Source organism: Dermacentor albipictus, chromosome 3, assembly GCF_038994185.2.
Source record: "Dermacentor albipictus isolate Rhodes 1998 colony chromosome 3, USDA_Dalb.pri_finalv2, whole genome shotgun sequence".
In the NCBI taxonomy this organism is placed as follows: domain Eukaryota; kingdom Metazoa; phylum Arthropoda; class Arachnida; order Ixodida; family Ixodidae; genus Dermacentor; species Dermacentor albipictus.
Window position 1 is genome coordinate 100,804,844 of NC_091823.1, and position 15,831 is coordinate 100,820,674.

At 42.9% G+C, this 15,831-nt stretch overlaps 1 protein-coding gene across 2 annotated transcripts in view; it reads right to left on the minus strand.

Moving 5' to 3' along the window:
- The window catches only part of Serinc (serine incorporator TMS1), a 29,954-nt gene that overhangs the window by 1,887 nt on the left and 12,236 nt on the right, over positions 1 to 15,831 (minus strand). Inside the window, exons 7-11 of one of the 2 annotated variants that reach the window (XM_070535819.1) lie at positions 12,159 to 12,258; positions 11,263 to 11,349; positions 9,509 to 9,691; positions 4,033 to 4,059; positions 927 to 1,065 (exon numbers count right to left, since the gene is read on the minus strand). In XM_070535819.1, the coding sequence (XP_070391920.1) occupies positions 927 to 1,065; positions 4,033 to 4,059; positions 9,509 to 9,691; positions 11,263 to 11,349; positions 12,159 to 12,258 (536 nt within the window). The remainder of the gene's footprint in view (positions 1 to 926; positions 1,066 to 4,032; positions 4,060 to 9,508; positions 9,692 to 11,262; positions 11,350 to 12,158; positions 12,259 to 15,831) is intronic. The other variant, XM_070535820.1, reaches the window with a different exon arrangement.

Genomic DNA, 15,831 nt, shown 5'->3' on the forward strand with positions numbered 1-15,831 from the left:
TCCGCAGTCCCCGTGAGGTCCGAATAAACTGTTGGCGACTGTAAATACAAGTGCCACCTTTGCCAACAAGAAAAACCACAAATCATCCAATGTTGTTATTCTTGTTTCGGTTATGTTCGAGTTAAAAATTATGCAGGGAGCATCAGAGATTAGTGTTAAAGTGTGAGAAGCTCCTCACTGTTCGAATGTCTTGGCTGCCTCTTGCCAAACACCGAGGTTCCTGTCTTTTGGACAAACAACTTCATGCGCCGCATTGCTATTCACTGAGCAGCACTTCACTGAGAAGGTGGCTCCAATTGGAGCCATCTGTGTAGTGTTACACAATGCAACAACCCAGAGCGCTGGGAAAACACATGCCACAGAAGTGCATCCCTTCTGCTGCGACTGGACAGAGGTATGATATCATTGGTGATGCAACCAATGAATAACTGCTGTACCCCACACCTATCATCCTCCACTTGACTATGCACCCCCCCCCCACCCACGACTCTAACATTCTCTACTCTGCACAGTCCAACCACCACAGTATCAAAACCGACCTTATTCCGCAACGAAAGCTCCACTTAAAAGAAAACCTGTTTCTCCTTTTAAGGCACTTCAATTACAGCGTGCTTCTCCGTTTCATATCTGCTAGCCTCATTGGCAGCTGAATTCACCTAATCCCATCTTAAGTTCTCCCTACAAGAGGCCAGAAAACTCACTCACGAGTAGACTAACTCTGACTGACTCGAAAGTCCAAGTGAACCTGGCTGAGTAGAATTTTGGTGAGTCGAAGTCCAAGTGGGGCCCTAACCAAAAAATATATTTTGTCAATGACTCTTGAGAGTGTACTGTTCTTTTGCCAACCAATGCTCACTACTATGGCGTAAATTGTGTTTCAGTGTCAAAAAGTGAAGACAATGGAGAGAGCAAGGCAAGGCACTCACTGGAACCAGTTGGTCAGGGTCATCATGACATAAAGTGAAGCCAGTGCAAACATGAAGTGGAAGAACGACCAGCTGTATGCCACCCCATCATCCTCATTGTCCCACACCTTGGCCTCTGCATCTCCTCCAGCACTGGAATCTGCAACAGGAGTAGTGTGGGCAACAACAATATGCTTGTCACGCAAGAGCAGGGGATGGAGCAAGATTTACATGAGTTCAGAGGTTCCTGCGTCAGCCCAAGCTCCACAAGAAGAAGTGCACATGATACAGCTCATGCTTTTCATCTTGGCTGCTAACTCACAGACATGACTAGCAATGCCGCAACAGCGAAATTTGCATAGTAGTATGTAACCATCCTTTCTACATTGCTTTACTTTGTTTCCCTCCATGCTCTTCCATTCCTTACAGCGGGCTCCTCTTTGCTGGCCTTCATCCCCACAAACACAACACTGAGGACATGGTTATGGTAACATCAGCTAATGGGTCTCTTTACTTCACCATATAGTCTTCTTTTCTCTCTCTCTCTTGTGTGTGTGTGTGTGTGTGTGTGTGTGTGTGTGTGTGTGGGCGCGCGCGCGTGCGTGTGTGTGTGTGTGCATGCGCACGCGCACACACGGGCACACACACACACACACACACATTATCGCACGCACGCGCAATAATTTTGTTTCAAGTTAAAGCATTTGTTTTGATAATTTCATGTTTATTTTGAACAGTATGATTATTTTCAAATACACGAGTTAGCTACAAATACTGGACCTATTTTTGGGTGAGTTACTGTAGCTGCCACTTAATGCCACAGCTGGAATCTGTTTGCCATAGAAATGCCCCCCTGCATATAGTTCATGGGCACACTGAAGTGCTTGTTGTCAAATGCAAGTTCCAGTCACTTTTCATTTTTTTGCTTATTTTCAAGTAAGTCTGCCCTGCCCAGTTGAATGAACTAGCAAATAGTGTTTTTCTTAATAAATAAATTACATGTGGGTGAATACAAAAATTTTTTAGTATGAATAGTAAACATAAAAAAATGGTAGGCAACCCTAATCTTTGACTTGGGCGTCTCTTAGTGACACTCGTGCCTCGGTGTTGGCGTTCCTTAGGTTAAGGGAGCAAATATCTTTCCCCTGGCATGAAAGGCAAGCAAGTAGTGAGGGAGGGCGAGGAGGAAGTGCAGCACGCGCCACCTGGTGGAACGTAACCCCCTAGTGAGCGACGCAGAAAGCGCTCCTTACACGCCCTCTCCAGTGCTGACCTCAGAGTATGCAAAGAGCACGCAAGCAGGGAGTGACATCACATCTGCTCTGCTAGCCAGATGTTCAGTCTGCCAGGCAACTGTTTTCTATTAATTAGACAGTTAAATATCATGACACCTTGTGTGTGATGTCATTAGTGACGTCATTACTTCCGAATTCTAATTCTGGGTTTCCAGAAATTTCGCCAAAGTCGTGCTAATGTGGCGGATCTCTGTAGTCTACGATTCTGTGCTTTGGTATGTGATCTCTAATAATTCTAATTATTCCAGACACTTCAGTAACTCAACTTGTAAATAAATTTATGCTATGACATGATGTCTATAATGAAACCCATGAATTTTGTACTGTATTATTTCCCTTCTATTTTTTACTGATTTATTTTGAATTTTGTCCCCGGTTGTCTCAGGAGGTGAACCGGAAGTTTTGTGCAAGGAACAAGAGTGTCACTTGATGCTCGTGCCACCAAAAATAAAATTGAATATAGGTTAGTCAAGTGCAGATGCACATGTGCATTTGCAGCAGAAATATTTATTCCAATATAAATGAGGTACCCCGCCTATATTGATTACTACGAAAAAGGCAGCAAACTGTAACAGCTACAAATCATCAGTTTTAAGTAAAAGATCACGAATTCTTCATTTAGAAAACTGCACAAATTATCCTAAAAATAAATTATGGGGTTTTACGTGCCAAAACCACTTTCTGATTTCGAAAGTGGTTTTCGACCACCTGGGGTTCTTTAACGTGCACCTAAATCTAAGTACACGGGTGTTTTCGCATTTCGCCCCCATCGAAAATGCGGCCGCCGTGGCCGGGATTCGATCCCGCGACCTCGTGCTCAGCAGCCTAACACCATAGCCACTGAGCAACCACGGCGGGTGCACAAATTATCCTGTCAATCACTTTGGAGCCTGGTTGCAAAGAAGCTCCCCAAGAATGAGTGGATGCTGTATGACTAGCTTTCGAAAAACACCCAATAAATGACTGCTAAAAAAACATCAGATGGTGCAGGGAAGAAATGTTGAAGGGCTTGCGTGTCGTAGACACATTCAAAAGGGCCCATTGAAAAGAAACATCACTGGTAGCAGCGTAAAATACAAAACTTCTACATGACTACACTGTCAAAAAACACCAAATGACAGAATACAAGCAAAAATTACAGGTTGTCATGCAGGCCTCCACTGCAAAACCTGAAACAGGGCTTGCATTACCCATTTTGTTTTTGCATTGCTTCAAAAACTTTTGTTGTTTCAATTCTTATTATTTGTGACACTTTGTTTAGCAAACAGTGTACAATAACAATACTTTAACAGTCATTTGCTGTGAAATATTTGGCAATTTTGAATATTTGAAAATACCGAATAATTCCTCTTTGGATATGAATAGTTAGCGTGAAATATTCTATTCATATTCAAAAATTTGGATATTCACCCACACTTAAAATAAACCAGTTTCTTTATATCTTTTTTTTTTGCCAGAAAAATATTCGCTAATCAACTCGAATACTCAAAGCTCGCATTTTAAAACTACTTGTATATGATTTGATTAGAAAAGATTATCTAAAAACCCGTAGAAAATGGCCTTAAGTCCGAGCCCCACTAGCAGGCTTAACAGTGCACATCAAGCTTTGCTTTGGCACAACTTTATGGAAATGAGCATCCCACCACTTGCCCATGAAAGCAGTGAAGAATATGCAACTATTCATGCTAAATCCCCCATTTTTAGTCATCACTGTCCTGCACAGGAATGCAGTGCTACTTTTTGTTATGACAAGGCAAAACGAAGAGAAAGACGAAGAAAGGAAGGCAGGCAGCAAAAGATCTATTTAAACAGTAAATAAACGAGCGCATTACCTTCGCTCCCCACAAGTGCAGTGGACTCTGTGAGAGTGTAGGAGAGATAAAAGAGAACAAGAGAAATAGAACAGGCCATCAGTCAGGTGGCATGCAAATGTGCAATTTGTTTAAATCTTTACCCCTTTTGGGACTATACTTAAAAAAAAACACACACATCCCACAGCTGCCTTTCTTGCCCTCTTTCTCTTGAAGGTAACCCTAGGGCTGTGTTCATGAGAAAAAACCAGCAATGCTGAAAATTTCATTGCTTCACACTCCTAGTGCGTTCACTCTAGAGCTGCAGAGTGCACCCCTCAATTGCATTCCCACTCCTTTTCGGAGATTGGAGCTCCCCGCAATTCCATTGCTTCATAACTCCATGGAATAGTGAGTTGGACCAATCCCACTCCTGGTGTGGCTGGGCTGGTTCATTCCACTCCTCTAATTCTAGTAAATGAAATGCTTTCTTATAATTGTTTACTACTAGCGCTTGCGTGCCTAGCAACAAAACAATATATATATTTTTGAAGTTCTAACAACGTAAAAAAAAATGTTATGTACAACTTTTTTTGCATAAGAGCAATCCAGTATTGCGGGCTCTCATCTTATCAGCGAGTTGTTAATCGTTATCTTTGTGTCCCCCATAATGGGCAGAGGCATAGCCAGGAAATTTTTCGGGGGGTGGGTAGAGGCACTTCCTTGGCTTGGGACGGGAGCTTGGGCAGGCCGCATACTAACCCAAAAATTTCAGGGAGGGGAGCGCATGCCCAGTGTTCACTCCGGGCACTCCTTCATTTCTTAAGAAGTAGTAAAGGAGTTAACTAGTTGCAGTCTTTTAATGCACTTCAACATAGTAACAACGAAAAGTTTCTGGATCATCAGAAGTGCAGAATGTGTAGAATACTATGTTGCTTATTATTATTACTACGGCAGGGGTAGTCCCCACTAGGCACCGTATTTACTCGCATAATGATCGCACTTGTTTGTAAACAAATTGACACAAATTCAGGGGTGCGATCATTACACGGGTTAAATTTCCCGCATTTGCTGCGGGATGACAACAGGTCAACGAATAGGCGGCTGCCGCTGTAACAGTGCGGGACCTCGAAACAAAAATGGCGGCCGATGGAGCAAGCCAAATGCGTCGAACATGATTTCTTTCTTCTCGTGAATACATTATGCATATTGAAACAGTTTTTTCCATATCAGTAATGGATAATATCATTACTGCTGGCAAGTTTACGGCAATAATGTAGCCATGACCACATTGAGGGGACAGAAACAGAGATGTGCGAGCTTGGCTGCCAGTGATAGAAACCAATGGTGGGCATGCTGCAGAAACTGCGGCATTTGTCTTCACTACTATCTTAATACGGCAGGCTTCCACTATGGGTGGGCAAATAGCTTTGTTACAGGCGTCGAAGCATAAATAGGGTACGCTTCTAATGTATCAGTGTAAACGTGGCTCCTATCGTTGCCACTCGCAATTTGTTGCATGCCCACGAGTGCAGACGAGAAGAATCGAAAAGAACCTTTTTTGTTGTTGTTGACCACAACCATTATACAGCCTACAAACAATAAAGCCAAGGCGAGTTTGGTTGTAGCTGTTTTTTTTTTTCATGGAAGTGCGGAAAGTGATGAAAGGAATGAAATGAGGCATCTGCTTAGGAATATTCGGGTGTGCAGGCCACTTGGTATGTCTTGAAGAGTCGTTCGCGAAGCATTCGACAGATGGTGAGCGCGATCATCATTAGCTAGACTTGGCACACGACATATCGCTGTGGCAAGTTCGGGGTGCGATCATTACACGGGAAATGAAAAAAATCGAATTTTGACAAAATGCAGGGGTGCAATCATTACACGAGTGCAATAATTATGCAAGTAAATACGGTAGTCACTGAAAGAGCCATATTGAGTAAAAATTGAGAAATGTAATAAACTAAGTCCAGCTCAGTCGAATGGGCAAACTTAGCAGTTTTGTAGTCTCGCTGAAAATCAACATTTAGTGCTCCGGTACTATGTGCCCATTCCATTGCAACTCCATTCCAGAATCTTGGGCTCCCATTTCATTCCCATTGCATCTGACAGGCTGTTGCCATCATTCCGCTGCCACTGCATTCCAGGTGTTTGGAAATGGGATGTGATTCCAGAATCATTCCAACTCTGGAGTTGCGACTCTGCAACTCTGGTTCATTCCAAGCACTGGATTACTAACACTACAAAGCAAGCTTTATCATTTTAGTAAGTCGCTCTTACAAGGAATTCTGCAACGAATCATTACAAATAGCTTTAGGTTCCTTATGTGACCAAGAGCTGCAGCAAGAAATCTCCAAAAAGAAATAATATTTTTCCCTGCATCAGCACACGAGATGCTCTGTTCATTGTGATGATGCAGCAGACAAAATTTGAGGGCCTGATTGCTGGCATTTTTATACAGTGCAACAGAGGTTTCTGGAGAGTCAAGTCAACAGAAAAGCCTTTGCTCCTTCACACTGTCATGGCCAGAGTAGAACAACTTGACGTTCACAAAATATATCAGGCAACTGACCACCAACGTGGCGTAAGCCATGGCATTGCCATACAGTAAAAACTCTCTATGACTAAGCAGGTAAAATCATCAATTTGCTTCATTACATCAAAATTTCGTTGTATTGAAATTCAATCTTTTATGCAAATAAGCACAGTCGCTGATCGATTTTTCTTAGTCGGAAAGGGGCCAAAGAATTTTCCGAATTATCGCGCAATCGAAAAAAAAAGAAAATTTGAATGAGAAAACAATTCATTTAGATGAATTTGGCAGTCAGTGACGAATGATACGGTTTCATGCCACGTAGACGGTATCTTCACATAGGCGGTACGAATTAAGTGAAGCCAACCATGTTTTCACATGCACTCCGTCCCCGCGGCTGATAGCGTTGCCTGCACTGGGACAACACTATCATGAAAAGCACCGACAGCAAGGAGCGAATGCTTCATCCCCTCCCCTTTTTCCCGTTGCTCGCGCGAGGCACGATAGGACCTTATCATACTTGGACTTTATATGGAACATGATGTGGCTTCACTTTGGCGGTCGCTCTTGATTTGAAGTGTGTTTGCAAGCAGCTGCTTGTAATTCAATCATTTCACCATCTGTGTCCACAGAAGTTTCCATTTATTGTCTCAGCATTCCTTTCTTGCGGAAGCGAAATTTCGTTATATTGAAATTTCATACAAACACACTTTGTCATATTGAGGTTCTAATTACATGGTGTTCTATGGAGAAGAGGTTATGAAAAGTTAAATACTTTGTTATATCAAGAATTTCGTTATATTGAAGTTCGTTATATCAAGGTTTAACTGTATAAACACTGTTGATCCTGGATATCTCAAACTCAAAAGGGAATTCCGAAATATAGTTTGATATATAGATCATTTGAAATATAAAAGAGGACTATCTGAAGCTTATGTGAAAACTCCACACATTTTGGTCAGTTTCCAGAGATTGTGAACAGCAGAAAGTTACCAATTTGTTTCTCAAAGGCCTAGTAGAACCCACATACTCTTAGTTATTTTTTGTGCAGGAATGTTGCAAATAACTCGCACTACAGAATGGTCTTCAATATCGCAAAGCTAACCAGAAAGCAGTGAACATTAGTTTGAAACAGCCTTAATAAATGCAGGTACTGCAGACAGACATGCAGACAAGTGTTTTGCAAAAACTCATCAACCGAGGGTAGCACCATGGTCATAAAATGAGCACTCACTTATGCAGAAGGCTGAAAACAAACATTGCATTTTTTTTTTCTTCACATTCTTAAGGCAGACGCTCATATTATTTTTCACCACAAGAAAGGATAGCAGTTTAACCCTTCAAAGTTTCTTGCCGTAAATCTGCAGTGCTGATTTTGTTTTGATAGTTTGCACATAATCTACACCACTGGCTGCCATCTTTATGGAGTCGCCCAAAGTCATTTGAAATTGCGTTTTCACTCCCTGAGGTGCACAACTCGACCTGTTTACCTCCAAGCCATGTATGGAGGAAATGCTATCATTTTTTATGGTTGCTGCTATCGTGTTTCCGGTAGCTGAGATATAGCCCTGGTTGGCCGAAGTACAGAGATACTCATACGTTTTCTTTTTCTTTGCCTTCTGTTGCAGTTTGCATATTTCCGTGCCCTGGACTGCATGTATTTGTGATTTCAGTATGGCGGCACACAATGCCTCTTCTCGGAAAGACTGCTCAAGCCTTCCCGACACGTTTCTTCTGATGAAATGCGTTTTTGAAATTTTGTTAAGATATTTATCTTGATCTCATACACTATAGCTTATTTGTATGAATACTGTTGGTGTGAGTAAAGTGTTTTTGAGACAAAATATTGCTTGCAATAAATTTTTACTGTATTCATGAATTTCGAATCGTTTTCTACTACTGGAAATTGCAATAAAAAAGTTCACCATAAGGGCGTTCTTCATTCATAAGGAATACTTTCTGTTCCAAAATTATTTCTAATACCGTATTCACTCGATTCTAACATGCCCTCACAATTCGAACATGCAACATGCGACTCGAGCCCAGTTATTTCTTTCTGCTTGCACAAGTCATGCACAAGTACTGCATATTTCTGCACTTGTATAATGTGCATATGTACACTGTGCTTTGGTCAGGCAAAGATAATCAGATAGCCTACTATTTCAGCATTGGTTTCATGCCCACACATGGGGAAAAAAAAGGTAACTTGCTTGGCAACCACATTCTTTAGCTGTACATGGGTCAGTCAAATTCACAAGGATGATCCAAGAACTTCCAGAGATAGGCTACGAGTTCAGCACAAAGGTGACTAATATTTATGATTTTCGGAAGTTACCGCAAACTAAGCACAAGACTTGAAGAAAGGGATAACACGAAGCAGACAACATGCACCGCTCCGTGTTGTCCTTTTCTTAAAGTCTTGTGTTTTGCTTGTGGTAGCTTCCCAAAATCATGAAGCCCCAGCTGGCCTACACCCACACTCTGCTATGTGACTAGTATCATGAAGTGCTGCACAAGTAACTATCATACCTGCCGCTTTTGCGCAGAAAAGTAAGCTTTATCAAGGTATGTCTATCAACATGCCTTTAGAGGACAATTTTCTCTGAGGGACACAGAGAGAGAGAAGGAAAGGCAAAAATAAGGCACCTTTTGACAATAGATGCTTGTGATTGTCAGTATGGCTTTCTTGGAACCACAGCGCTTTGACACGTGGACAAAAAGGAAGAGGACGATACCCACGAGCCCTCGGATGTAACCAGTCTGTCTGTTTGCCCACGTATCTCATGATAAACAGGCGTTTCTGCATTCTGCACCCATCGAAATGCAGCCACTGCAACCGGGATCAGAACCCATGACCTCAAGCTTACCAGCCCAACAGCAGCAGCCATGGAGATAACTTGACAGCTACACCATTTCCTGAAATGTGATTAGATCCTGCCTTCCTCCATTTAAAGAAGTTGTTGGCAAAATTGGTATCTCACGTACTGGTCCCAGTCTCCTTGACAAGAATCTTCTCGGACATAGTGAGCTTGCCAACTTGTGAGTTGGATGATGTACGGATGCTCGAGTAGAGAACGCACAAAAACCAAACCACGAGGCCAACAATGCTCTGTGAGTCAAACTTGCTTCCTTCCTGAGCCACGCCCAGTGATGGCTTGCACTGCTTGCCTGCAACAGAGTAGTCATGCTAGAAGCACACTCGGAAACCTGCGAATCCAAGCTTTGAGTGCGAAATCAAGTAAGAACCTCATTCAGATAAACAAAGCTTGACCCATTTGTTCAGCAGGTTAAGCAAGCACAAATAACTAAAATTTCACAGTGCAGATAAGACATTACATGGCAGCACATAGTTATTAAATCATACAGTTTCCTATGTTACACAAAGACAGGAAAGTGAATTGAAGGTTTTCATCATACTTCAGTCATACAGACGAACCCATTCTTAACAAACTCTATAGTTCCGTGAAAAGTGGTCATTGTAACAGCAGTTTGTTATATATGTGAATTCACCCTACAGATGCACAAAAATGAATGACACTGAAGCTCATATAAAAAATCCACTTGTGTCTTGCTGATAGTAATATATATCACAAGCTATTGGAAAAAAAAAAAAGAACGGTGACGACTGTGGTTGTTTCAATATTGCAGGTGATTGGTACCGACTGGGTGCCGTATCGAAAGAGTTACGACGCCACATTTTTTTCCTTAGATGACGTTTTTAGTGGAAACTTGCAACTAGATGAGGGAAAGTGCCAGGTACGAAAATGAAAATGCTGCAACTGATTTTCGGACCAAAGTGGTATCGGAATCGGAATTGTCGACACCAGCTTCAGAGTCATTGATTTGTTTGTTTGCATCTTATGATTTGACTGAATTGAATTCCCAGGTTTTATGTGCCAAAACCAAGATTTGATTATGAGGCATGCCATAGTGGGGGACTTTGGATCAATTTTGACCCCCAGGGGTTCTTTAATGTGGCACCTATTCACGGGACACAGGTGTTTTTGCATTTCACCCCTACTGAAATGTGGCCACAGCGGCCAGGATTTGACCCCCCAACCTTGTGCTAAGCAGCGCAACACCATAGTCTCTACACCATTGTGGCGGGTAATGATTTGACTATATATATATATATTGCCTAAAGCCCTTTTAGAAACCACGCAGACTAGCTTATCTGCAGTCAAACTTGGATATAACAAATGCAGATAAAGCGGGTCGGTCTACACATGCACACACACACCACACGCACTCTTCTACACTCTCCCATCCTCCGTCTACCTCTACCATGTGAACAGCTTCCCACATTTCACACACAAATATGTTCTTCCACTTTGACACTCCTAATTCTAATGTATTAATAGCGGAACACAATGAATTAGAATTTGCTTAAATTTTTCTTGGAACCTGCAGAATGAAATGAAGATAGTCCTAATAACAAGCTTCCCACCCCCGGTCCCTATCCCTGACTTAATTATAGAACTTATAGGAACGATCCTGCATGACCAGTCACATTGCAGCTTGCCACAGATACGACTGTGACAGATATGGTGGTGCAGAGGCTAAAGTACAATAAATATATAAATATGCATACTGACAAAGCCAATGAATGCATGTTGTGTCTAGACCTAGGCACAGCCCCATGGACAGAAAACACAATTGCAGTGAGTAGGCACAAGAACCTTGGCTCTGCCACACCTCACAACTGCGAGTCATAATGCACTAAAATATTAGGCACTCACTTGTAGAGTTGTTCATGGCAGACCAGGTGAGATACATGATGTACAGAGTCACGGCAGATGATTGAAGCAAACCGGATGACGGCTGGGCTGCATAGGGCAAAAGGCAATAGAAAGTTATTTTGGTCACCCAAAATTAGCTTTTCTTGTAGCAAGCAGAAATTTCAAGTACAGTCCATGGGCACCTGTGACAAACTGCACACCATGATAGACTGCATGGTTGAGCGATTTTTGCTTAGGGATCACGTACAAATTGTTCAGATATAGAGTACCACTAGATGACTATGTAGGCAAAGATGAAATTTGACACACTTTAAGCACATTAAAAGGAGCACTCGAGATCTATACTGGATTGGTTAAGTTCAGGCTGGCATTCCTTCAAAACTATACTTTCATTCATTTGACGAGAAAGAGCCGATTACTGAAGAAAATCAAGGCCAAGCTTTCCTTCTTGAATGCTATGCCAATGTAGGCAAGACATCACTAATTTCTAAGAACACTTTCTCATACCTGCCCCCCCCCCCATTTTGGCACAATAAATATTTCTCAAAACATTCTAGCTTGAGCCCTTGGTGTGCTTTTATTTTTCTTAAAATGTGACACTTTCGAAATCCATGACGTCACAGAAAGCTGGCACATAAATTTGGGGGTGGAAGCACTGTCAATTTTACAGTTCCTTTTACTGCTTACCAAGCCTACCCGTCATGGCAGGTGTGGCCATTTTGCTACTATGCCCAAGTGTAATTTACTAAAGCAGCTTAATTTCATTATCAATAATGTGATCTCAAAACAAAGCTCAAAACTTGAGTCTAACAGCTAGACCTGCTGCTGTAAGTGCTATGTCATCGGCATGCATGGCAAGCCACAGCATAATTCTAGTTCTATGCATAGACGCATACCTTCCTGAACTTTGGGCAGGACAGAAACCACCGAGAGGATGACGCAGATGATCAGGTTGATGCTGATGAAAAACTTTTGCAATGTACAGCCGTCTGACCCCTGCACAGCCAGAAACCACATGCATGAACGTCTACAATTTTATTTTTATTTATTTATACAAGTACCTGCAGCGCCACAAGGGCATTATTGCAGGGGGGGACAAATTGAAGAAAAGTGAACATGTGACAAAAACTTGATACAGCAGAGCACAGGAATACCAGCTTTGGCATAAAGACAAAATCTTTAAAATCTTGCAACATGCAATGCCTTGCAGTATAATAAAGGTGCCATCCTAGGGCAAGCTTTTTTCTGCATAAAAACCTGAAGAAACCAACGTCATATTTTTGTGCAAAACCAGTGCTGTGATGCCCTTTTTGTTTGAACAATGGGAAATTCCAACACCAAAGGAAGGCCTAGGCCACGCTTTGCCCGAACACTTGTCCACAGCTGGCACCCCTAATGCACAAGAGACATGGCGATTGTGGCATGCTTTCATGCTGGCGTTTGCCCATTATCCCAACCGCACTCATTTTACCTCCCTAGTTGCAATGGGACCATATGATGGCTGGGCTGTCATTCAGCTGCCGCTCCTCTTCTAAGGTCAAATGGGCAGTTTCCGCTGAACCTTAGATGATGAAAATTGAGTCCTCACTCTTCCTGCCACACACAGTGTGACCAACTGCGTGCAGAGGAGACCTCTCCGAGACAGCACAAGGCACTCGCACACCTTTCCTCTAGTCCAACAGCCCTTTTGGGAACTGCCCAGACATTAGCTTGTCTACCATGTCTTTCACATGCCTAGCAGTAAGTGCTCTCGTATGGTCCTACTACTTTAGGCTACACTCACTTTGAAATTTCTTAAGTTATGTAAATGCCGTTAATTTCCAATCAAAGTACCAAGCTGCACTGACAGGATGATGCCTTCAGCATTGCGTAGACTCCTTTCGCCTCAAGGAAAACTATGACGTTTCCTGGCATAGTTGTCAACAGTAGATCATTCGTGCTTCGCCCAGGAAAAAAAAATCTTGCCTTCCCCCATTAGATACAGCACACCTAAGCATTCTTGCATACCCAAAGCCCCATGCCCTCATGTTCCTTTGTACTCCTTTTGCTTTCTTTTGTATGCCCAGCGGTTTGCGTTGCATCCCTTAAATTTAAGTGCATAATATCTAGAACTCCCTATTGTTGCAGCAGCACTTGAACAGGCACTGGCTGACCCCATTTATTAGTGCATTCAAACATTGCCATCACAGATGCTCCAACACATGATGTAATGGGACAACATATGCTCAGCGAACCAGGTCCGACACCTTAGAGATTACCAAGCTTATTCATAGGAAGCAGCTACACAAATCAGCCATCTACTCCATAATGCACTGTAAAGTGCTTGAATGTGTCCTCATAAGTTGGGTGTCAATACACCTGCAGCATTATAGCTTTTCTTTCTTCCTTGTAAACTATTCTGTGTTTCACTCGGCATGACAACAAACTATGGTAAATTTATTTTACTTTGGTGGTGGTTGTACTTTTTCTTTTCTAATAATCGCATACACAGCAATGCACACTGCTGCTGCTGCTGCTTATTGACCCTTTTCGCGAAGCACTTTGCTCTAGAGAAAGGAGATGGCGCTTTCGGTAGTGCGCCGCATGTTGCCTCAGCGAAAGTGTGTAAATATGAAACCATTACCTCTTCTGCTCTGCTTCTGTGCAATCAGCTGTCGAAAATGCAACTGGGTCTTTGCTAAAGCACTGTATTCCCTTCATGCTACAAAACATGGAGCAGTGGAGTGAAGACATGCGGAGTAGTTGGCAGCAAAAATTGACAGTGGCATATTAAGGAATGGAATGAACCTGTGTGTCCAAGTTCACACACTGCTTCTACGCAAGGACTGCTCGTGTTGCTGGCTTTTTGCAGCGCATGACTTCCCTCAAGGATAAAGGAGTTTCACTCATCAATAAGCTTTGTAGTGCTAATCTCCAAGGAAAGGCCTTGAACTCCGGAACGTCTGCACAAGTGAGTACCGCTCGTTAAACGGTGACAAAGTAGCACCGTTTCGTTTGTTGCTCATTACCTACACACATACACCCCAACTCACATGCAAACTTATGTCTACTCTATCGCCAACCTGTCAAGAATAAGTGAACAGGTGCACACTTGAATCAAGGGGCCAGAGCATGGGCGACGATGACTACACCGACAGCAAACTAAAGTTCAAAGCTGAATGCTTCGGAATGGTCCACACAGTAAGCGAGTGACTTGCGACAACACGTATTTCCTACAAGCCTTGTGCCAAGCAAGAACAAATCTATTGCAACTGAGCACATGCACGAGCAAGCAGGCAGAAAATAAACAATCAGATAGTGACCGCCCGGGAAACTTTACTGAGTATATGCTGCTCACGCCATTTGGACAAAGTGTAATGAGCTCTGAAAGCGCTTACATGTCCTTTGAAGCTGTAGCCAAATGTTCGCGTGTCGTCTACCTACTCAACATCTACGATATCCGCCAAAACAGAGGCTTGAAGAGCCGCACCGGCACACGTACATCGATTGTAAACGCAGAGGCAACAGAGGCAGCTGAGGCAAGCAATGAACGCGTCACTATGAGATCAAACATGGCAGTGCCCATGGGATCGCCATGAAAGGGTCAATGCTACTCTCAGCATTCACAAACTTCAGAAATTGCGTTGTGTGCGGAATTCAAAAGCATTTTGAAAACCTTCAACGTGATCTTGCTCCTAACAACTGTATCTTTTAAGACAGAGCCCTCTTTTGAGAAATTGTACTACCAGCGATATGAAATATTTACTTATTCTTCCCTGTGCTGTGATTCACTGACAACCATCTACGAAAAATACTGAGATGGTCGGCACTGCCAGATCGGTTCACTTTTGCTTGTCACACAGCTTGATGTGCATCGTGCACTGCCATGAACTGCAGATACACGTGCGTGAGCACGTTACCTTTGACTGTGTACATGTAAGGCTGTCAGATTAGGCAGTGATCAGCGAAACCAGCTTGGAGCTTTCTGCCTACATGCGAGCTTATGCCATTCCATCCAGTAAGTGCAAAAACAAACTTCACGAAAGCATTCGCTGCAGTTGCCAGCATGTCACCCGCCGACCCAATCTCGGCTTCCAGCCACCAGTCAAGCCCGTGATCTCATGCCCAATCAACTAAGCGGTTCACTGGTCCAAACGTATTGGAGGCTATCTCGCCGTGACAATCTGCCTGCCATTGCATTATCTGGCAGCAAATTTTTTTCACAGCCGTGTACAATACCGCAAAATTGAACCAGCAGCACTTCATCAGTATCCAATGGAAAAAGTTGCTGTTTGATGCCGAGCAGCCGTACACCATTCATACGCTGTGAAATTACCACTCCCAAGAAAGGTGGGGGACAGGTGACAAACTGAATAGCAGACAAGTTGTTCATGGCTGCCATGTCCATGCTTATGTGCGCATTATGCCAGAAAAATCGAGTGACACACCATACAGTGTCTGAAACTTCAGTCACCATTTTACAATGCTCATACAGGAGCACGGGGTCTGGCTCGGCACCAGCGTAATCGCTCATGCTGCCAGAAAATCGAGGTTGTGCCATTGCCAAAGCAACTCGCACGCGTCTGGTAG